Source organism: Lepidothrix coronata, unplaced genomic scaffold (genome assembly GCF_001604755.1).
Source record: "Lepidothrix coronata isolate B3197 unplaced genomic scaffold, Lepidothrix_coronata-1.0 Scaffold215, whole genome shotgun sequence".
Lineage (NCBI taxonomy): Eukaryota > Metazoa > Chordata > Aves > Passeriformes > Pipridae > Lepidothrix > Lepidothrix coronata.
In genome coordinates this window covers 657,329-680,563 of record NW_016690395.1, presented here as the reverse complement: position 1 = coordinate 680,563, position 23,235 = coordinate 657,329, and the positions used below count along the sequence as shown (strand labels likewise).

Here is a 23,235-nt window from a genome sequence, read left to right as displayed (position 1 = left end):
CCAACATAAACTTCCCCTGGCACAGCTTAAGATCATGCCCTCTTGTCCTACTGCTGGTTGCCTGGGAGAAGAGACTAACACCCATCTGGTTACAACCTCCTTTCAAGTAGAAAGGAGGTTGTATCTGTGCAATATAAGATTATTTATACTAGTCCCTCTTTTCAGGATCAGCTCCAATAAAGGCCACTTTAAATGACACTTGACAGAGTCTGGGTGCCCTTCTTACTGGAATCCTAATGGACCAGCACCTCCTGATGAAAACACCTATAACCATTATAAAAATAACAGTGCTAGCAATACAGCAATGAGAGGTTGATCTGCCTGCATCCCTTTTAGACTGTGATAATAATGAACTGGCACTCATTGGCTAGGAGGAAGCATTCACCAGTATGCTACACCTATGATGCCTGAGTTCCCAAAATGCAGTCAGAAACTAATCATTTCCTAGTCAAGAGGGAGGTGGAAAAAAGGATGAAAATCATCTTTTGAGAAAGTTTAAATTTGATTAAGTTCTTACTTATAGTCTGAAAATAGAATGGATTTATTGATTTAATTAAGTGGGAAGAAGCCCAATGTCTGTCTTTTGGCACCTAAAAAGACATTTCCTCCCAGACAAACTAACAAACCCTGGTGTTTTGAATCTTATAGGCTCCTCTCATAAACAGATTTCCACTCCCTCACACCTATCCTCTCTTATCTCTTCTTCCTCAAGAAAAAAAAAGCTACCTGAAGTTCTGACACTTTCCTTAATAGAGAGAAGCTGGAATGAAGAACTTATGACTTCAACACTTGCCCTGAGACACAGGGAAAATGCTTTACATTTGCTTATTGTAACCTGCAAAGTGCAAATACATTTATCCGCACATTTCAAAAGCTGAAATACTTACTGCGACTTAAGGGAACTGGAACTCCTCTCATTTTACATTTAAGTTCTATACAATTTTTCAAGTTACAATTTTTTGACAGATGGTGAAGTATTTTCAATCCTTCATTTACACAATATTAGCACACTAAGAATAAAAAGATTTTAATATAACTAATTCAGAAAATTTCAACAACAAACGCAGTCAGCTTTAAAAAGCTGTTTTATGTGCGTCAACAATGAAGTCACTTTGGCATATGTGGTTTCACCATTTTCCTGAATACCTACTTACCAGGAAAACCTTCAAAAGTGATTCTGTCCCCAGGTACTGCTCCAGGAGGGGGTGCTAGAATTTCCACCTTTTCTGGGGAGCTGGCACACATCACCATTGCTTGCGATACTACTCCTCTCATTTTTGCAGGCTTCAAGTTACAGAGTAGTATTGCCATCCGATTCTGCATCTTGGGGGAGGAAAACAGAAGGATATGTGTACCTAAGATGCCACATGTTTTTGGGGACTCCCATTATTTTATTATAACAAAAGAATTACAATGAAGAGATTTTAACATGACACGAGAAGCATGAGAGAAGCATGTGCAACGGTTTCACAATTTTAATTTTAATATCATTTAAACCACCTAAGAGCTGGCCAATGAATAATGGAGTAAATGCCAAAATGTGACATACTTATCACGTAAATATAAAATATGGAATTCAGAAATCCAAAAACCAGGTGAAGCATTTCGCCTGCATTCCATCTTTACTCATTCTAGACCTCCATTTCAGTCCACTTTCAATATAGCAATATTAATCAAACAATTTCTATTTAATAAGAACAAAAACACTCTATGAATTAGGCTAGCTCACAGGCAAAAATTTCAATTTGTCTATTGGAAGTGTATAGCTGTTTTACATCATGAGCTTCCTTCCATCTCAAATTTAATTTTAACTTTTATTCAAACCAAAAGCTTTGAATTTTTTTTAACCACTGAAAATGGCTGTATATGCTGTACATTGCAGTTTGTTAGAGCAAGCCTGTAAAAATAGGTTTCTCCCTTCGTTGTTTTAATTTATTAAAAATTATAATAGTAAATGAGACAACATACTTTGTTATAGAAAACTGCCACGCCTTAGACTACATAACAAACTACTCTTTCAGACTTATTAAAAATGAAACCCTGAACATTCTTAAGAGATAAAGCAAGGATGTATTAATTCCCATGCTACTAGCGCACATTATTTTTACTATTTCATATTTCTAGATTTTGGTCTTTGTGCATTACAATACAAACTTCGAACAAAACCTGCAGGATTAATAATTAATAAAACTCATGCAATATTTAAAATATTTGATCATATATTCTCCAAGTAGAACACTTTAAAAAGCAAAAATACAGGTAACCAAAACAAAGTAGTTATAAGGAAAAGTTGATCTTGCATAAGTTCTAAGGCAGCCCATTGACTGAAAATATTTTAGAGTTATTGCTACGGATATAAATAGCCCAAAACACGAGAAACAGCTGTAACATGTCAGTTACTTAAATGCAAATTGTAGCATTATTTAGCACTGAATAACAATTAGTGAATGGATATATATAATAAAAAAAACAAGATTTCTGCATTTGGTATTCAACTTTAGTTTTGATTAACTGGAAAAAATTCTGGACTTTAGAACATTGCTTTTTTATTACAGATTATACAATTGACAAACCAGACTGCGTTAATGCAGAAATGGACATCATCATCTTTATCAAATTAACAGAAGACAAAACTAGCATCCCATCATTCCTTTCTCTCCTATCACAACGGCCCAAATGTTTATATATACTCCATGAAATTTCTGTATGAAAAGATTCCTATTCTTAAATAAACAAGTATTTATGAACATTTCAAACACTGAGTATTCCATCACTTTTACCTGGAAGTATCTTCAAATGCTTTTGAAAAACTGCTCTAATACTAAGATATATGCACTGATTTCACAAATAAATGGTAAGAAAACCCACAAGGTAAAATAACTATTTTATAAAACAAAAAGAAAAATCCACCCCAAGATGTTCGTCCAAAACTAGAACACTAATTTTGAGCTTGGTTTTTTTCACTTTTTACTAAAAATGGCTCAATTTTTAAAATATCTTCAGATACAGGACCATACCCTAAGTAAAGAAGTAAAAAAGTAACTAGACCTAAATAAATGCTTCCTAACAATGCAAAAGTTTTTACTTTGGGATTTTGGTTTTTGTTGTTTTTTTTTTAACTGGTTGTGCTAGTTTTATAGAAGGAACTTACATGTAATGCTTCTAGAAAATAGGACATCAGTTACAAAAGCAGACTTTTTGTATCTGTGCATAATAAGCTAAAAAAATTTCGTTTATGAACCACCAAGGAAAGTAATGTTCAGGTATCATTCTACCTGCATTGCTCTTATGAGATTTTTTTTTAAAGTATATGGTAAATAAAACCCTGAAATGTGTCAGCTACTAAGAGTCAGATCCAGTTATTCTACTGAATTCTACTGGTCGCTCTCTGTAACTCTGTAGAGGAACAAAACAAAATCTAGCTTTTCAAAAGTAACTGCAAAAATAAATTGGGTAGTTTCCTGACAGATAAGACTGAGCAGAAAGAAAAGAAAGTAAAAAGAAAAAAAAGGAAAAAACCTGACTCCCTTCCTCAGTACATGAGAAGTTCTATCAGAAATACAAGGTGTTACTGAAAAGCAGCTGATAAACAGTAAGTGTATGTTTTGTTCTGCATATGTTGAGTGAAGCAAATTCTAGTTAAGAACACTAGGACAAATCTCTACACTCAAAAGGTCACAAACAGAGGCAAGTCTATGTCCACAAGGAACTGGTAAGGCCCTGTCATCTCCAGAGATCTTTGGTAAATAAATGAGCTGAGAATAGGCAAAAGAAATCCAAATGTAATGTCCTTGAAACAGTTACAACCTTTGACGGCCTTTTGAAGAGTCAATCGCTTCTTTTCAGAATTCCAGGAACTTCAAAACTGACAACTCAACCAGTAAGAAACTGATTTAGTTTCAGCAACAATGTGTAGTGGTGCAGTTGTTGGACACATAGCTACTTCATATTCAGAATGAAATTATGTATTTTCCCAACACATTGATAGAATCAAGCAGGATGAAATAGGAGAAATAAGGCAAAGAAACTAAAATGAGGAAAAGTAAACTCCAAAGTTTACCATACAGAAAAGCCAAGGCCTTATAGTTGAAGCACAAGTGTTAAATTGTTCTTTTTCTTAGATAATTCTTGAATTTACCTGTAAAACTAACTATCAGCCAAATATATTTCAATATAAGATTCCATGACAGACTGCAATGGTTAGTGAATACAATTAAAACCAATATGCTGATTCTTTTAAAACCAGAGCAAGTTGAAATTCCAACAGCAACAAAAAGCCATCCTCAATTTATTGCATGTTTCTCTGGATCTTAAATTCGCCAGCAAACACAAGTTACAAGTTCAGTAATAGATATTTCTATTTGCTTCATGTCTGAAAAGAAACAGTAGATTTTAATATAGCCTTGAAGTAGAATGCTACAAAAGCAGGGGAAAAAAGTGGTTTTCTTTAAGAAAGGTGTCTCACACCACACAGATTGTGTCAATAAGTTCACAGTCATGATTTAGGCATTGTTCTTTAGGATTCTTAGAAACAGGTTTTCTCTGACTAGGTCAAGAAAATTAGAAGATCAGGAGTATGTGTAAAGAATATTATCACCTTTCTATCAAAGGGAAAGAAACAAATTCCAGTACTTGCTAATTCCTGCATGGACAACACAAACAGTGATCTAGAAAGAAAAAAATTCAAGCCATCTAAGTGGAAAAAAGGAGTTACTGCTATAAAAATCAGACAATATAGTTCATAACAGATATAATTGTAATGTACCCTCTTGCAATGAATGGTTGTAGAATAGTGTTTCTGGAGGAGAATAGTGGCCTTTCCTCTTCTTGCTAAGTTTAAGATACATGTCCTGCATTTTTGTCCTTCACTTCTGATCACTGAGATGAGGTTCTCTTAGATTAAAGGGGATTTTAGGAGGTTTCAAAAAGCGACACTTGAGAATTGTCTGCATTTCAAGAATGATTGCCTGACACAGGTATTGACACCAGGAACACACAGAGATCCACTTCAAAAAGCCAAATGCAGTGGTAGAAGAGCTGTCAATTCCTACTGATGTTTCAGAATGTTCTCCAACTGTCCCCAGTTGCTGCTCTTTCGAGCTCAGCATTGACATGGTCCATCTCATGCCAATATCCTTCCATATCCCCGTTACTGATGACACATCTGTACACGATACTTAAGGGTGCAACTGCTGACGCGGCTTCAGCACCATGTGAACAAAACCACAGCATATCACATATAAAGTAGGCATGCAAGAAGTTTTAACACCCATAAATAACTTGCAGTGCATACTGAAATGTTGGTGAAGATGCATACTGTGCTTCCTAACCAAAAGTAACATCAGATGATACAAATACTACAGCCTCAAACACTGCTAAATTACCACATCAAACAATGAAATCATGAACAGATGAATTTTTTGTGAATTATAGCTACAGTGCTTGATCTGATGGATACATTTTTATTTAAATATATGGCAGTAGACACACGCCATTTTTGAACACTTCAAAAAAACACAAAAAGATGGAATCTTGCCCCTAAGAATTTACTGTCTTAATAGAGACTTGCCAAAACTAAAAACAGACACGCAAATCAAGTGTTCTCAAAGAACATATGAGGATGATCCCTAATTCTCTGTTAATGAGTACTTCAGATTATTTTTCCAAAGTGAAAGAAGGTTAAAGAGAAAAGACATTTAACTGCCATTTTGTTGTAGACACTTCACGTTTGTAAGTCTATTTAGAAAAGCTTTTAAGATTTTTTTTTCTACACACTTTCTTGAAAGCAGATTGCTAAAAATGAGCAATTTCAAATTTTGCCCACTGCGTATCAGTAGCTGGACGCTATCAGGTGATCAGTGCAGAGAAGTTACAGTATTATTTTACTGTTATATTTTTTTAGGTTCAATAACTTTCTGTAGCATAAAAACAACCATCACAATTTTAATTGCCTCCTACATTTGCAGTTTTACCACGGGGACAGAGAGTGAATAGGGATTGAAAAGACATTTGACAAAGTGTAGCTTTTCCACACTAAGATCAATTTCTTCATGATCCATTTTGCAGTTGCTCTACACAACACTGTTTTAAATGCCAAGTTTGCATTTGAATTTAGAAGCAGCCTTCAGTCAATTCCTCCCATCCTCTAAAAGAGGTGTGAAAGGAGGATTTAATCTTGAAGGCTTAGGTCGTTCACAAGGTATCTGTAAACTATGCCTGTCAAACACAAAAGAGTATCAACTAAAAAGAGCATAGTGGCAGATTCTGTTCTGCACAAGGAAGTAAAAATATGCATTTTGTATTCACTGTTGTTTAAGCTACTCATTGCCAGCTAAGTTAAATTTACATGCTCTTTGCTTTACTTCATGCCAAATATTTCAAGAGGCTATAAAAGAGAATTGGAAGGCAAAGGTTTCAAAAGTTTGGATCATAGCAAAAAAAGTTATGATTTCTCTACTACATAGTAGGAAACCTAAAGGGAAAGTCACATCTGTTTGGTTTAGGAGCCCACTGTGTACCAATAGTGGAGGAATCAGAATAAGATCCCAGGATAGAAACACTGCAAGCAGAAAGGAACTAAATTGGGGTAAGGGTACTTCTCTGTTTTCTGGCAAATGTTGTTAAGCATTACTTCCATCTGCATTTTATTTTTGTTTTCATGACTGTATTAATCTTTTAGCAGAATGAAAACCTATCCTAAAAACAGATGAAGGTCTTAAGATACTTTAGGAAAGGAAAAGCTCTCAGTGAATAATTTTATCAATACCTTTTCCAGAGGAACATGCTTCACTAAACCACTGACAACAGTCCTCGGGTTTCCTTCACCAACATCCACTTGTTCAACATACAGAGTGTCTGCATCCGGATGCTTTTCAGCAGTGATAATGCAGCCAACACGAAGATCCAGACGAGAAACATCTACAGGTTTTGCATCACTGCTTCCAGCAGCTGGCTGCTGTTTCTTCTCCTTCTTTTCACCTATTAAAGAAGGTTTTGTTCATGAAATAAACATTTAAAAAGTACAACTAATGTACATGACTATTGCAAGGGAAAAGTGAGCTACAGTCTCAGAAATAAGCATAAATTCAGTGTAAAACTGAAGAGTAAAGAGATAGCACCTCTATTACCAGTTTCCAGTGGTGAATCATCATACACACTTCAATTTAGATTGATACCCCAAGTAATTACCACTTTGCCCTAAAGAGGTATTTTCCTGTTTGTAAAGTGAAGCCATCCTGAACTTAAGTGTAGTTAACTTGTATGTAAGTGACATATACACTCTGCCAAAGGCCATATCAAAAGCCTGATAGTCTTGTTTTAATAATCAGCAATTACCAGTAAGCACTTCCATGGTGTTTCACCAGCAAAGGGAAACCAGACAACCACAACTCATCAGGTTACTAATGCTTAACAGCATTTGTTCGCAGTCAGGAGCTGTGAAGTCACTGCAACTGCACTGTGACAGCCGCAATGCAACTCTTCAAGATAACCTTAGCTAACATTCTTCACTTCCCAAATACACTAGGATGTGAAAATTCTCATGGTTTATAAGGTTGCCCTGATGTGCAGTCTTTACTCATGATCATCACCCACACATGCTGTATAGTATAAAATTACAGTGAAGCAGCACTACTCATACTCAACTGCCTATTTAGATATTCCTTTCAAGGTGAGCAAGTGACATCCAGTTTGTTTGCACGTATGTACATAACGAAGTATGCAAACTTCCTGTTTAGAAGACATTCAATATTTGTTTAACAACTATAATCTCTGGGAGATTAAGAAATGCCTAAAATGTGCTTTAAAATGTATGTTCTGCTATTCTTTCATCCAAGATAGCTTACATATATTAATATATAAACTCCCTACTTTAGGGAGCAAAAAAGGAAAAGTGGAAACAGCATGCAATTTGATTCATTCAGCATTGTTCTAGTACAGGCTTGAAATTAAATAATGCATTCAATAATAAAAAGGCAGTATTTTTTAAATATAAGCAATAGCTCTTCAAAAATATTTTAGTTCATATGTGATGAATGAAAAGCTGTAGTGTTTATAATTGGGTATTTTTAATGTAATTGATTTTACTGATATAGTTGTCAATCATATATACAATCTAAGATAATTTGAAAGACCTGCTAACTTTAACATTGGTATCATTCCTCACTGTTCTCTGTGACGTTTCTCTACAAGAGGAATGAAGCCTGTCACCAAATAAGGAAAAGAGAACACAGCAAATGTGTACATGGCTGTATGGGTTTCTGTGGCCAGGTTTTGGTAGCTGGGGGGCTACAGGGGTGGCTTTGGTTTGAAGCTGCTAGAAGCTGCCCCTGTCTGGTGGAGCCAATACCAGCCGGCTCCAGGACAGGATTCCTGCTGCAGGCCAAGGCCGATCCAATTAGGGATGACAGTAATGCCTCTGTGATAACATATTTAAGAACGGAAGGTTATTGCACAGAAAGAATTCCAGCCAGGGAACAGCAGAGTGAGAACATGTGAACAACAATGCAGACACCAAGGTCAGTGCAGAAGGAGGAGGAGGAGTGCTCCAGGCTCCAGGTACCAGAGCTCCAGCCTGTGGTGCAGACCATGGTGGAGCAGCTGTGCCCCTGCAGCCCATGGAGGACTATCAGGGTGCAGAGACCCACCTGCAGCCCAGGAAAAAGCCCATGCTGGAGCAGGTGGATATCTGAAGAAGGCTGTGACACCGTGGGAGGCCCAAGATGGAGCAGGGTCCTGCTGGGGACCTGCAGTCCATGGAGAAAGGAGCCCACACTGGAGCAAGTTTTCCCTGAGTAGGATTCATGGGGGATCCACGTCGGTACAGCTCATTTGTGAAGGACTGCACCCCATGGAGAAGTGACCCACGGGACAGCAGTCTCGTGAAGAACCAAGGGATGGACTCGTTGGAGACATCCATCAAGGACTGTCTCCTGTGGGAGGGATCCCATGGGAGCAGGAAAAGGACTCCTCTCCCTGAGCAGCGGCAGAAACAACTGCACTGCTGGGGGGGAGGAGGGAGAACATGGAAGGAAGCAGGGGTGGGGGGAAGGTGTTTTTAAGATTATTTTACTTCTCACTCTTTTGCTCTGACATAGTAATAAATTCAATTAATATCCCCACTTTGAGTTTGTTTTGCCCATGATGGTGATCAGTAAGCGACCTCTCTCAGCTCTTATCTCAACCCATGAGGGAGAGAGAGGCTTTACTGGGTACCTGGCATCCAGCCACGGTCAACCCACTACAGTAGCATATATATACAGATGCACAGAAAACATCCATTTCAAAGCCACAGGTTAAGGAGAAAAATGCACTCCTCTGGCCAGTGTTGGAGTCAGTCCAGAATCAATACCCAGATAAGTTGTACAGATGAGGTTTGCAAGAAATGGAACAAAGAATATGAGTATAACCAGAGAAGAAACAGATGAGATAGGTGACAGAAAGCAAAAGGATTTGAGATATTACATCACTTCATCAATTTCAAGACTAAAAAATGAATTTTACATATTGGTTACTTCAATTGTTAAATACTATGCCTACAACAGATGCTGAACTCCACAGAAATAGCCTGTTCAGGGCTACTATTTAATGTTCATGCTGTATTTCACCTTTTTCAAAATACAGTCACTGGAAGGAAAATGTCAAATAGATTGCTTTCCATATTTAAGTCACTGTATTTCTCATCATATACAAGGAAGTTTTATTTTTCATTACCAATTGAATACTTGTAGCCACTGAATACTTGAGGAAAACAGTTAATTGTCTGATATGACGTGGCCTCTGCTTTTATATTTACAGCTCTGTGGAATATTGTGTCTGTGTCTGTGGAATATTGTGTCTGTGGAACATTGTGTCTGTGTCAAAGGCTGCAGTACATCAAAAAGTATAAAATAACTTATAACAGCCTATGAACAGTTCACCAGAAAAACACGAACGTTCAACACGAGGTTCAACGCACTATCAGCATAATATCCAAATTCTGAAAAGCTGTACAAATCTATTCATATCAAATCAATAAATATTTGCATAGAGAATGATTGTAAAACATGAGTTTAAGACAAAAGATGCACTTGCACAAAAGTACTGTCCAACAGACATGCCTTGCTTTTTTGTTGTTGCTGATTTTTTTTCAAATAAGGAACTTCAGTGATATTAAACAACATTTGGCATGTATCCCATTTAAGGAAGAATCTGTAGCTTACGTGGCAGCTCTCATTAGCTTCAAGTACTTTCAAGATTTAAGAGCGAGCACATGACTTTTCCTACTGTAGCTGTATGAAAGGTTTCTTTTCGGTGCCCAAAATGATGCAAAAGCACTTGTATAAGTTAAATACCTTAACTGTCTATCACAGATAAGAAAAGTGAAGTACCTTTTTTTTCTGCTTTTTCTTTCTTTTTCTTTTCTTCATCTTCACCTTTAATTTGATCTTTGGAACCAGGAGATGATACAACTGCTGTAGGTTGTGGAACATCATTTGAAAATGAAGCTGTAGAAATGGTTGTACCAGGAGGAACTGCAATCTGCTTTACTAAAATCAAAAAACCACAGAAGTTAGGAGGAGTACCAGAACTTCGAACACCAACATTTTTAAGTTTCCAATATAAATAAAAAAGCAGAGAGAACTGAAAATTTTACTTAAAATACCTAAACCACAACTGCTGAGTAGTGAGCACATTACAAAACATGTTTCAGAACTCAATCTATATATGATTATTACGATCAGTTAAGAACAAACATTAGACTATACATTTTTTAAATGGAAAAAGTGCTAAACATAAGAAAACATGTAAGCAAAGACCACTTCTTTTTGTAGTTTATTTCAACATCTAGTTATCTTTGCTCCCAATTCTCTATTTCCCATTTATGTTTGTCTAGTTTCAGTTTATAGCTACTAGCTCTTGTCATACTGGAGACTATTCTATAAATGAGTTATGCATAAAATCACTTTTATATTGTATTCAGATCATTCCTCAACTCTTTTTTCTGATTAACTTCAGAAACCAAGCCTGAATAATCACATTCTAAGAAACTACCTGCAGCCCTTTGCTAAATTCTCACTTCCCTTTCCTAAATTCTCCATATGACCTTCATAGTTCCTTTTAAACTGCTGATCTAGAATTCTGGACATCATCTCACTATCAGTCTTACAGATGAAAGTGTAAGAATCACCTCTCTTCTACAGTCTGCTCTTCAAGAATCTCACTAAGGCTTTTCACGTAATGATTGTGCTGGGTAAGCATCATTTGTTCACTAGACAGTATCATCAAGGCTTTCCCAAGAAAGCATAGATTACAAGATCTTCTGAAGTTCCTTTCAACTCAGGCTGTTCTATGATTAATGACTGTTTGACAAATCCTTCTGGTGTCAATATTATACAGTTCTCTATTCCGCATACGTGTTTCTTTTTGCATTTCAGACACTGACTTTCCTGAAGAACTGCACTTTGTTTGTTGATGCTTGCTCTCTTCAACACTAAAGTGATTTGCACAAATTATATTCTTATAAACAACTTTCTAAAATCATTTCAGTATGAGATTTGTTGTACTAACAGCCACTTGCTTGCTAGTTGTGGAAAGTCTCTGTTTCTCAGATTTTTGGAAAAATATCTCATGATATATTTGATGTACTGTGACCATTTAATTTCTGTGCTCAACTACTTAGTACTTCCAAGGTAACATATATCTATTTACCTCAAAAGAAAATATTTGAATTTAGGCCTACTATCACTTAAATAAACTGGCTAAATAAAAGAAGATGAATATCAAGCTAAGTATTAATTTCCTTTCCCATATTGGATCAACATACCTTAAGACCTCTCTGAAGCACAACAGATTCTGTGAAATATCCTATACCTGTCAAGAACTGCTGCAGACTAACAGACAACAGAGAAATATAAACTAATGGTTTGGTTAAGTACATGAAAGGGCTATATTGGTCCCCAACAGAGAAAAAGAGTTCTCTGTATTTACAACATGTTAATCTTTTTGAAGACTGAATGTGTTGTTTTTACCAGTAAAACATTCAGTACAGTTGAATGCTAGCATCCAGCTACATTGGATACTATCTCAAACAATTTACAATACTGACAGTCTGGGTAAAAATAGCAATAGCTGTTGAGGGCAAAAGAGACTTTTTTGGAAATAATTTTAAAGACAACACAGTGGATCTGAAACATTTCAGTTTTGGGGTTTTTTCTCTTTTTTAATATGAAGTATATACCATGGTGCAAGCTGAACAGAACTACACAGAGGAGTGTAAAGAAAGAGAAAGCCCAATGGAAGGCTGGTCTTACTAAAGCACGGAATCATAAATTCAAAACACATTGTTTCTAATTTTACATTACCACAGTTTTTTTAATAAGTCGCTGGCTATCTGTACTTTGCATTGTGGCTTGATTTTCCATGGTGATTTTGCAGTCATGCTAGATTAGATACTCATAGTATCAAGAAGTGTTAGACATTCAGCAATTTCTAAGGTATCAAAAGAAGTCACTGTCATCAGTCAGATCCAGGGCTTATTATGAAAGGGACTGAACAAAAAAATACAAAGAACTAGTTCCATGTCTGATTAAATTTGGTGTATGTACCTGTTAGACTTGCAGCTTATTGAAATGTTGGAATTAAGTAACTTGTCATAGAGATGGAACATAGGAAAATCCAGAATTTGTGACTAATGCCATAGAGTCACAGAGAAAGATAAAAATCAAGTAGAATTAAGATAGTTTTGATCACATTTTCTGCTAACTACATCTACGTTGTATGAGAATAGGACATTTTTCCTCACCTCCATTTCGGATTTCTGCCTGAATCAGCTCCTGTTTCAGCCCTTCAATTTCTTTCTTCAGTTTAGCATTTTCCACACGGAGCTTTTTCTCTTCGCGGAGAGATGCCTGCAAGACTAGAGTTGGCACATTAAAAATGACCGTTTAAAGAAAAGTGAAACATGGTGAGTCAAATAGCAAAAAAGGAGTTTGTCATCAGAAACACTTTGGAATCCTCTTCTTTGTTGTTGAAATAGCCACTTTTACAATACTTATGTAATCAAATTGTCTCTCAACAGACTATTTCCTCGGTACCCTAAATAGAATCACAAGAAAAAACTCCAAGAAACCTATTAGAAAAACCTTGAAGATGTTTGTAATACAGGACACCTTAATTCAGTGATACAGTTATATACAAAATATCATAGTTGAAGGTATGATACTCTTGAGAGAATCCTATAGTTGTGAAAAAGCAGTAACACATTCAGGATGCATAAGACTGCATAGTCTTATAGTCTTCCAACTCCCATTCTCCCTTCAAGTGGAGTCATGTCCTATCAAATTTGCATCATCTGTTTGTGCCATTAATTCTTCCTTATCCATACCTTTTATATTTCAGAATAAGCAGCTTCAAAAAACCCCCCACAAATCACAACAGTGAAGTCGAGCTTCTATCACAAGGTTTATCTTGGAGAACTTGAAACACACTTAAAAGGCTGACAGCACCAATGTTCTCATTTTCTCCTATGAGCATTTCCTGTTAACCACCTGGTTAATAGGTTTATCATAAGAAAGATAATTCCTTACTAGCTTTTTCCTTGAGCAGAGCAACTTGTTGCTTGAGGTACTCAATGACTTGATCAGCCTCTGCACCCTTCTGCTCCAGTCTGTTCAGCACTGCATTGTTGGCTGCCATCTTTACCAAAAAACGGGCTAAAAACCTAGACAAACAAGAGACAGTCTAAAATTAATGACTTCTTAATGCAATAACACTACCATCTCTTACCACGTGAAGCAGTTCTCAAATCAGTGGCTGAATAAGAAAATTCACTAAGCGAACAAGCTGGGCTCCCACTCCTAATGCAAAGCCCAAAGAAAAGCAACGTTAATAGAATCAGATGTTTGACAGTTGCTTTCAAGTATTTTGGAAGAAAAACTATTTTTCTTCCCAGGTGCAGAAAACATGTTCTTCCTTCACAAAACAGAAAAAAAAAATAAATCTACTGTCTCAGAAAAAAGGGTCTGAATATATTTAGGGGGGAAAAAAGGAAATAAAAGGGAAAAGATTGGACAGGAGAACACTGTATCATGGTTTTAGTTGAAAAAAATATATTAATAATATATTTATTCCGCATATACTGAATATTTCATACATTGTGGTTGTGCATTTATTAAGAATTTATTGTTGATTTACTTTTAAGCAGAATTCATGAGTGTTTTTACATATGTCAGATTAAGACAACTTTTATTGCAGGTTTACACCTTCAGAGTTATTTTAGCAGCAATTCTGATTGCCTGATTTTGTATTGACTGAAATGTAAGGGCCAGCACACAAGTAAAAAAGAAGCAGGGAACACAAAAGCCCAGCAAGGGCAAAAGCACAAATAAATGCTGCCTAACCTTCTTTTAGGATATTCACCTTTTACTGGGTTTCTCTAATGTTTCAGAAACTAGCTGTGCCTTGTGTACTGCCTTTATTTCCTGAAGCTACCAAATACAGCCTATTTTCCTTCTGGGCAACATTTGTGTTTAAACAAAAACTCAAATAGTAGCAACAGAATGATGAAATACAGTTACAGCCACAGTGCTTTTACCCTCCCACTCAGTATCTACATGAAGAAAGAATTTGTACTAACAGCTGCCTCATCTGTAAATCAAGAAGACTGATTACAGGCGGGAAGAAAAGATCTGCACGAGCAATGGTGATTTAATTCTTGTGAGGTAATTTAATTCCTGTGAATTTGCCCACCAACTGCAACAAAGGGAAGAATTGGTAAGAAAATGGCAATCCAGATGCATGCATTGGCTCCTCAACTTTATCAAAGTCCAAAAATGCCTTTTCTCATATCAAATTGGCAGAAAACTTCCCATTTTATTCCAAGATTATTCTAATGCTATGATCTAAATCTGGTTTTAACATACAAATATTCTCTGTTGGGATTTGCAACAAACCTCATGCTGAAGACAAAATAGACTCAGAAATACCAGAGGTGAACAGATACAATCACACTCATGCCAGTGTCAACATATTGCCTTTGGCGCATTCTAAGTATAAAATGTATGTTGATATCTGATCTTATATTATAAATAACTCTCCACAGCTACATATCTAAAAAAAAAACCAAACAAAAAACCAAAAACCAATCCAACAGAAAACAAACTACAGTTATTCAGGAAGAGTGTAATTAAAATTTCCCAAAGTAAAACTGACAAAGCCAGAGAGAGGCACAATAATCAGATGATGCATGGGGCATCTCACTCTTGTAAATGTGCCATCTTACTCTTGCAAACGTGATGCATGAACCAAGATCCTGCCTTCTTTTCGATGTAATACAATCAAAGCCTGTTTTACACACACTGTCTCACTTAAAGATGTAAGAGTATTACTGCCATCACGCCTTCCAGTCATCCACAATAGATTTTTCTTTTAAAAGAAAGAAACTCTCATAGAGTAAAGAGCAGGAAAATCATCTCTCCAGGATTTTTATATTCAAATTAATCTCTGCTAACAAGAAAATAATTTTGTTTTCATGGGCAGACTGAAAATAGAGTTTTAAAAAGGAAAATAGTGATTCCAATAAGTTACTAATTTAGATGTCAAATGGAAACAGACACAAAACTATTATGGCACAACACAGCACAGTACAAAGCCTGGGATATTACTGTCTGCATACCAGTAAGATTTCTTGCAAGCTACAAATTCTCTCCCGGGAACACAATACTAACAGTGGAAACTTTGCCAATGACAACAAAAATGCTACTAAAACTTCAAAGTGAATAGAACTGGTACATTTTATAGATTTTAGCCAAGTTGGCTAATGAACTGAAGATCTGGAAATTAAGTTACATGATTACAATGAGTAGACATTTTCCCACTTGTCAAATAAATTTCTGTAAAGCCAGTATTGTAAAAATAACACAAAGAAATAGGTATTTCCGACGATAATATAAAAAGGCAACAGGGTGAAGTGAACTGCTGTACAAGCACAGGAACCCATACAGCAAAGTCATAAAACTGTACCTAAAAAAAACACATTAAAAAAAAAAAAAAGAAAAAGACCCACCCTTTATTATAGAATACAAAACACATTAAAAATATTAGAACTGCAATAATCAAAGACTGCAGTCAATTTTTTAATTTTTTTTAATATTTCCCCTATTTCCTTTGCCCTTTATTACCCTGATACCCTCCCACTTCACACACAAAAAAAAAATCCTCAAACAACCAACTCTTACTGGTTGATACACAAACTGAAAATTGGAAAGAAAATCAGAAATAAGACAGCTCAAAAACCAGCCTCATATCTCATCACAGATCATTCTGACCTGTTTTGGAGAAAATGTCTCAAAGGCCAACTGAAAGTAAAGTTACTTCATGCAATTGTGCCTAACTAGCTGATTTCCCTTCAAACAAAAAACAGCCTTGAAAAACAAGTACGGAGTAGGTACACTCAGACCTTCTTCAAAGGAGAACCTCCTGAAGTTACCTGGTTGCTTAGCTAAGGGAAACTTTTATCTCAGACCTCTGAGGACCACTGTGTCACCTGCAAGACACTCAGAACTGCTACAAAAACCACTTGCTCCACTCAATGGAACTCAATCTTCGAAGGAAAGACGCAAGTCCTGCAGTTGTTCATTAGGTTACATATCAACACATAAAGGCTGTTTATTTTCTCATCATTCTACTTGCTGATTAAGAGAGTTGCCTATCTTTTTTAAACAGAAAGCACTGCCTCCTATGGTCTTCTAAGTAGCTGCAGTACCCTCACAGGAGAAAAGAGGCATTATTCTACTTTGCTGCTCTAAAACAAGTAGTGTGGAAGTGCCCCCAAAGTGGCAAACTCTCTATAACAAATTAAGACTTCTCATATAGTAAAAATTACTCCAAAATTTTAACATGTTTTACAAATATCAGTTCATCAACATTGGCCTCAACCTTAGAATACATCCAGATCAAAAAGTGAACACAAAAAGGACGCTAAAAACATAAACCTTGTTGTAGCTTACTCATCAATATTGTTTTTAAAAGCAAGAAAAAGCCTAAACTCCCATAAAATTAATGGCAAAATTTAAAACTTAAAATTCTAAAAATTAGTTTTGGAATCTATTCACAGTCTGAACATGGAACTAATTACTTTTCAGTATTGGAAAAGCAATCATTAAATGAAAAAGAAAAAAAAACATACAAAAAACTCCTCAAACCCAGAAACTGGAAGCCAATTGATTCCCCAAACCTAAAATAATTAGCTCTGAGCATTCCTTTTTCCAGTTGGAGGTTTTAAAAAGCTCAGTACTTCCAAGTTCTCAGCTTTTTCTTGCAATGCTTTGCTAATGTCAACACAAAAAGTAAGATCACTAACTGCACAAGACCTAACCTGCAGGCTGGTTAGTACACCCTACTTGCAGAACTTACAGATCAACATGTTCTCCATGTGCACATGAAGTGTTTCTGTGACAGAGACGCAGCTACATTTCAGCACTGTCAATCTGGTAAGGTTTTATGCTGCTGTCTTAGGTGACAGGAGTCTTACGTTTTCGTTCTTTCTCACAGGCCTTAATGCAACATAACCAAATACCACCTATGTTTCACTTGGTCACCTGAGCATGTGTTGAGACAAAAAGTTGCCAAGCTTTGTCTCAAACGACGTAAAATGAAAGAAAATCACCATGCTTCCTTCTCCTGTCTTCCTCTCCCACATGCACATGAAATCCTCCTCAGTGAGAGGGTAAAATTTGACAGCTCGTCACCCATAGGCAGCATTCTCCATTGCAAAGTGCTTTGCTCTGACCCATCATTGCTCTTCCCTTTGTGCTAGCTATGGAGGAATCAACTATTCCTATGGCAAAGCCAATCCTACTCATTTTTATCAAAGAGCAGAAAATAGTCACAAAATGGCCCAGGTGGCATTCTCCTGTGAGGTGTGTGTCTCTGCCACATTCATGAATGGCTGCCAACCAAGACCTAAGATTTATTTTCTCACTACAGGAGAAAATAAAAGTCTGCAAAAAGACATGTTTGCTTTTCATTTGAGATGATCTGTTCAAATTAAAAGTTTGTAATTATGAAGCAAAACCAGTGGCTTATTCTAAAAGTTATTGATAACACAAAGGTAATTTCTCCAATGCTAACTAAAGTCCAGTAATCTAAGGTAGAGAAAAAACATTTAATGGTAATTCCTCTTCCTAAGCTTTTGGTCTTAAGTCTCAAGCGGATCTGAAATTAAACTTTTTTTCTTCCTCCATGTGGCCAACCTGTATAGCAAAGTATTGTACTTTCTGTAAAAGACACAAAGTACCAGTGATCACTTTGTCTCTTCAAGAACTGTGTTCAAACACTTCTATCTGAGCATCTTTTTCGAGTATGGTCATTTCTGGCAGACAATCTTACAAAAACCCATAAATATAACAGAATGTGTCAGCTGTTTGCCAGATTCTGCTTTCTCTGCTTTGCACTTCTGTGAACTGTCAGGATACAGTGAATCAGATTTGAGAATCTCACATCACACCTTTTTAATCTGCAAAGTAAGGAACAGTAGTTAGCAGATCAGAACAGAAGAAAACAGATTGGAACTGTTTTCTTTGGCTAAGCCAAAGAATTAGTGCAACTAGGCTATTGTTTTAACTTGTCCCATCTTCTGCCTCAGAGAACTGAGATTCATGCTTTAAAAATCAATTCTCTCTTAAAGGTTTCTCCTAACTTCTGATAAAGTATTCTAAACCTGATGCTGTCAATGTCTTTGGATAAGATTTAGAATATCCAATTTGATCATTTCACATTTTTGATAGAAAAACTTAAGGTCTAGTTTTCAAAACTATGAAACTTTAAACTATATTTAAAAAAAACCAAACCAAAACAAAACATAGGAGAGCTACAACTGATTAGTTTTGAGATCAAGTCTTAGTTTTGACTTGATCATCTCCCTGCTTCACTCTAACTAAAGCAAAGATCAGCAGCAGTTCTCAATTCATCATTCAGGAGGCAATGGCCTAAAGCAGTTACAAATTTGCAATAATATAGTTCTGTTGTTAGGACACTCTGGAAATCAGGTATATTCAGTAAGTTTCATGCACTTACACCTATCACTACTACAAAAGATTGGGTATTTCACTGGTTTTATACCTGTTATACACTGTAAAATGCAATCATGGCTTTTACACCCAAATGTTCCTTTTCAGGAAATGTGATTTTAAAAGATTAAGTGTTTCTAGGCTTCAATAGACAAAGAAAATCAGATTTACTTATCAGAAATGCAGATTTACCAGAGTTTTATCTGTGGAAAAATATAATTCACAAAATAGATAAAGTAAAACATGAAGCTATTCACAAACAGGTTTAAAAAAACGTGCCTTTTAAACTTGTATATATAAGGTTAAGGTATCAATAACAAGCAATATGATGCTGAGAAAGAAAACAAGAGGTATCTTAGGCATTAGATACTTTTGCATTATTTGAGATTACTCAGTCACGATCAAAACCATAATTTCCTTGTTATAATACAGCAAAAAAAAGATATACTGCACCCCATTACACTTAAATATCATTTCAAGCACATTGAAGAGATGTGCACATATCAGTTAAGATTTAACTACCACTTCATCTGTCTTTCAGAATTAAGTATATTGTTAGCTCTGTAAGGGAACAATGTAGGTTTCCTGAATCTCCCATTGTCAAAGTTTACACACTTGAAAATATAATTTAAGGTCTTAAGCAAATATGTGTAAGTGTTCAAAATGCAGATGCTCACCTAGGTCCTTCTCCAAGTACAGCAAAGGATTATATCAAAACATTAGCAAAATGGTTTTGGCAGAACAATAGCAAGCATTTGAAAAGCAACAGTATGAAAAAAATACCAAAACCATACAACAAAGAAACAAACAAAAAAATGCCCCCCTCCATCGAAACAAAAACAACCCCTCCAAAAATAAAAAACAAACAAAAGGAGGAAAAAACCAAACAAACCAACAAATATAACAAAAAACACAACTGGTTTGTTGTTGGTTTTTTTTTTTTTCAAAATTTGAGCATTATTGATGGATTGCAGTATAAAAAGCCAAAATCTATTAATCTATTAATTTTCAAATGAATCATCATGGAACCTGATTTTGAACTCTCGGTACTAGACCAGTGATCCCCTATCAGGTACTAGAAATTTGGGCACTATAAAAGATCAAATAAAATTTTAACTACTACCCTTGTATTTTTCTAAAGAAAGAATGCCTTTTACAATATGAGCAAAATGTAAGAGGGTGTTGTAAAGTATGGCAATACAGCTTTAGAGACTCACAACTGCAGAGGGACATCAGGACTCTTATCTTCCTTTCTCTCCAAATGTGACTGCAATAACTGGGACTTTAAACAGTTGAACAGCTTGATTATTTTTTTTCTTTTAGTTCTTAAAAATAATTTATCAAGTATTCATAATCTATAAGCTTCTGTGTAGAAGGTATTGAAAGTAATTTGCCAAGCAACAAATTAGTAGACAAACTTGTACATTTCTGCCACATGTTGTTTCAACTCACATCTTTGGCAATGAGAGAGCCAGAATAATCGCTTTGCAGACTTTCAAACAACCAAAGTGTCTAACACAGTTCATCCAAGTAGCAATGTCAGCTCTATGGAATGATTTGCTAGCTCTGGAGACTACAGTCCAACCCTTCTGGCTGCCAGATAAATCAGGCTCAATCCCAGCTGCAGACAGGTCTTTTAGTAGTCCTAAGAGCCTACCCCTCTCTATTTTAAAGGGCTGTAAATAGTAAAAACACACAAAACTGAACTTTTTCACATTGAAAAACACTTCAGCATGAAAGAGATTTTTTAAACATGTGATGGAACATCATACAACAAAAGGCCCCTCTACTGGTACCAATTTTGAGGCCACAGAAGTTATTAAGTAAGGACTATTTTTAAACACGAAGACAAGTCTGCCTTGAAAGTGAACGATGTACCAAAGTTACAAGCAAGTCACAGCATTAATGAGACAGACAAAAATCAAATCTATGAGTAGCAATACATGAGGAAGTAAGCCAAGCACACATTCAAGTAAATAAGGTAGAAGAATGAAACTTTTAAAGTAAAAGTGACTTGCATTAAAAGGAATGTCTTTGATTTGTATGGTAGAGATCGTCAAAAACACATCAGAAGTAAAAAATTATTTTAGTACTTTGTTCTATTTGCATTTTAATTAACTGCATCGTATCTTAACACACTACAACTGCAATATTCAAAAGGTTAAGAGTACTTGCAGCTTCATTCACATCCCTGATGTAAACTTGTGCTAAATGTCTATTCAGGGAGAAGTTTCTACTAATGCTTTCCTCAGTCCAATTCTGAATCAACTTTGTACTCTTTCCCACCTCTAGACACTCCAAGGACTAAACAAAGCAGAGACATGACTACCCTTAAGGAGTTCTGTCCAGGTTAAGGCAGCAGTCAAGCATTTGGATGTGGTCTGTAACAAAATTTACGCCTTAATTTATTAATCTGAGAAGTCTGCCCAGTAATTCAATAGACATCGATGGCCTCACAACATGGCTCAAGGAAAGCAACTTCTATGTGCTGCTCAACTCAAGTCTCAACAGGTTACACACCCGGTACATCTGCCAGGTCCCCTGCAAGTTCCATAGAGATTCATCTGGTTGTGCTTTGTAGTGCAGTCTGCAATTTAAGTAGCAGCTCATATGCCAAAAGAGTTGGACAGCCTGATATATTTTTTCAGTAGTGTGTATCTTTTGAATCCCACTCCGTTAATATTTTAATAATACTATCAAAATCTTATGGTAAATGATCACCATGTACGCAAGGAATTCTCACATAAATGCCATGATGAAAAAGATGCAATGTGCTGCCTCATTTCTTTGACCTTAATTACTGATTTCCAAACCTAATATACATCACAGTTCTTTGGAACAGAAAGCTTACGTCAAAAACTGACAGGATTTTTTGTAGTGTTTTTTGTTGTTGTTTTTCTTTTGTTTTGTTGGGTTTTTTTATAAATTTAAAAGCTTAAATTTCCAAACCACAGTGTATCCAGTTGTTACCACTGTACATATATATGTGTGTATATACAAATATAAACATATAAATACATATTAAAAAGTATCTGCTACTCATGTCTCAAAGTATCCTCATAAAACTTCCTTGAAAGGTGATGGACTTTACAATTACAGACACACACATATGCCTATAAATTCAGAAATTTAAGAGGACTCAGCTGTATCTGGACAAGCCTGCAAGGTCAGCACATGCCACAGGAACTCGAAGAATCTGTGCTGTGGTTCATCCTCTAGGGTTTTACTGGGGAGTGGAAGCTTTAGATTACTGTTGTAACTACAGAGTAAACTACTCATAAATCAGACAGAAGAATCAGAACTGCACTGAAATCTACCTGCTGCTGCCAAGTAGAACAGTTTCTTAAGCACTTTAGATTTTTGCAACTTTATCCTAAGTCAAGCGAAAATTAACACTACCTCATTAATTTAGAACAAGTACAGCAGTTATAAAAAGGTAAAGAAAGTAAGAAATGTTTACACCCTCCCCCTTAAGACAGCTCTCAGTTAGGAACAAAAATATATTTTAAAAGTATCTCTCAAAATCTGGTATTTTTCTTTTAGGTCTGTCAGAGCAGTAAGGATAATAACCCTTGTCAAAAACCTAGCTGCTAAAGAGACACTTTAAAAATATCTTCTCCTCAGAAATTTGAAGAGTTTGGGAATAAGAATATCACTAAGCAATGTATTTTATGTCAGCCATAGTCTGTAAAATAATGGTGCTAATTAGGTAGGTCACAGGAACGTTGATCCCCCCGTTCAATTTCAATTCATAATACTCTTAATGTCTGAAACCTGTCTACTGCTTATCTAACACAGTCCAACTGTGTTAAAAAAGAATCTTGAAATTTACTACTTTTCCATTAATATCAGCTTTTTTACATATAAAAGTTTTATCTTGTAGAAAAGCTAGAAGAAAACGGGATTTAGCCACTCAGCTAAAGCAAGTGCTAAGGTTAAAAATAACCATTGTTTATTCACAACAGCATTCAGCAGACATCATGCAGATGTACTGTGAAAAAATCAGTGTTCTCTAACTTCAGACACATTAACAACTGCTGGTATTTACTGAAGCAGAAACTTTAGGTATTCTTTATAAGGGCGAAATAAAAATCTGAAGAAAAAACTGAAGACGTGCACGTTTGTGTGCCCATGTGTCTGTGAGTAATCAACGCAAGAACAATGGCAAACACCTCTTAATTGGGAGCAA

At 35.9% G+C, this 23,235-nt stretch overlaps 1 protein-coding gene across 3 annotated transcripts in view; it reads right to left on the bottom strand.

Annotated features, from left to right (window-relative positions):
- Positions 1-23,235, bottom strand: part of AIMP1 (aminoacyl tRNA synthetase complex interacting multifunctional protein 1) — a 38,774-nt gene that overhangs the window by 6,680 nt on the left and 8,859 nt on the right. For all 3 annotated transcript variants that reach the window (XM_017833546.1, XM_017833547.1, XM_017833549.1), the window contains exons 2-6: positions 13,566-13,699; positions 12,782-12,895; positions 10,368-10,526; positions 6,767-6,978; positions 1,155-1,323 (exon numbers count right to left, since the gene is read on the bottom strand). In XM_017833546.1, coding sequence (XP_017689035.1) covers positions 1,155-1,323; positions 6,767-6,978; positions 10,368-10,526; positions 12,782-12,895; positions 13,566-13,699 — 788 coding nt within the window. The remainder of the gene's footprint in view (positions 1-1,154; positions 1,324-6,766; positions 6,979-10,367; positions 10,527-12,781; positions 12,896-13,565; positions 13,700-23,235) is intronic.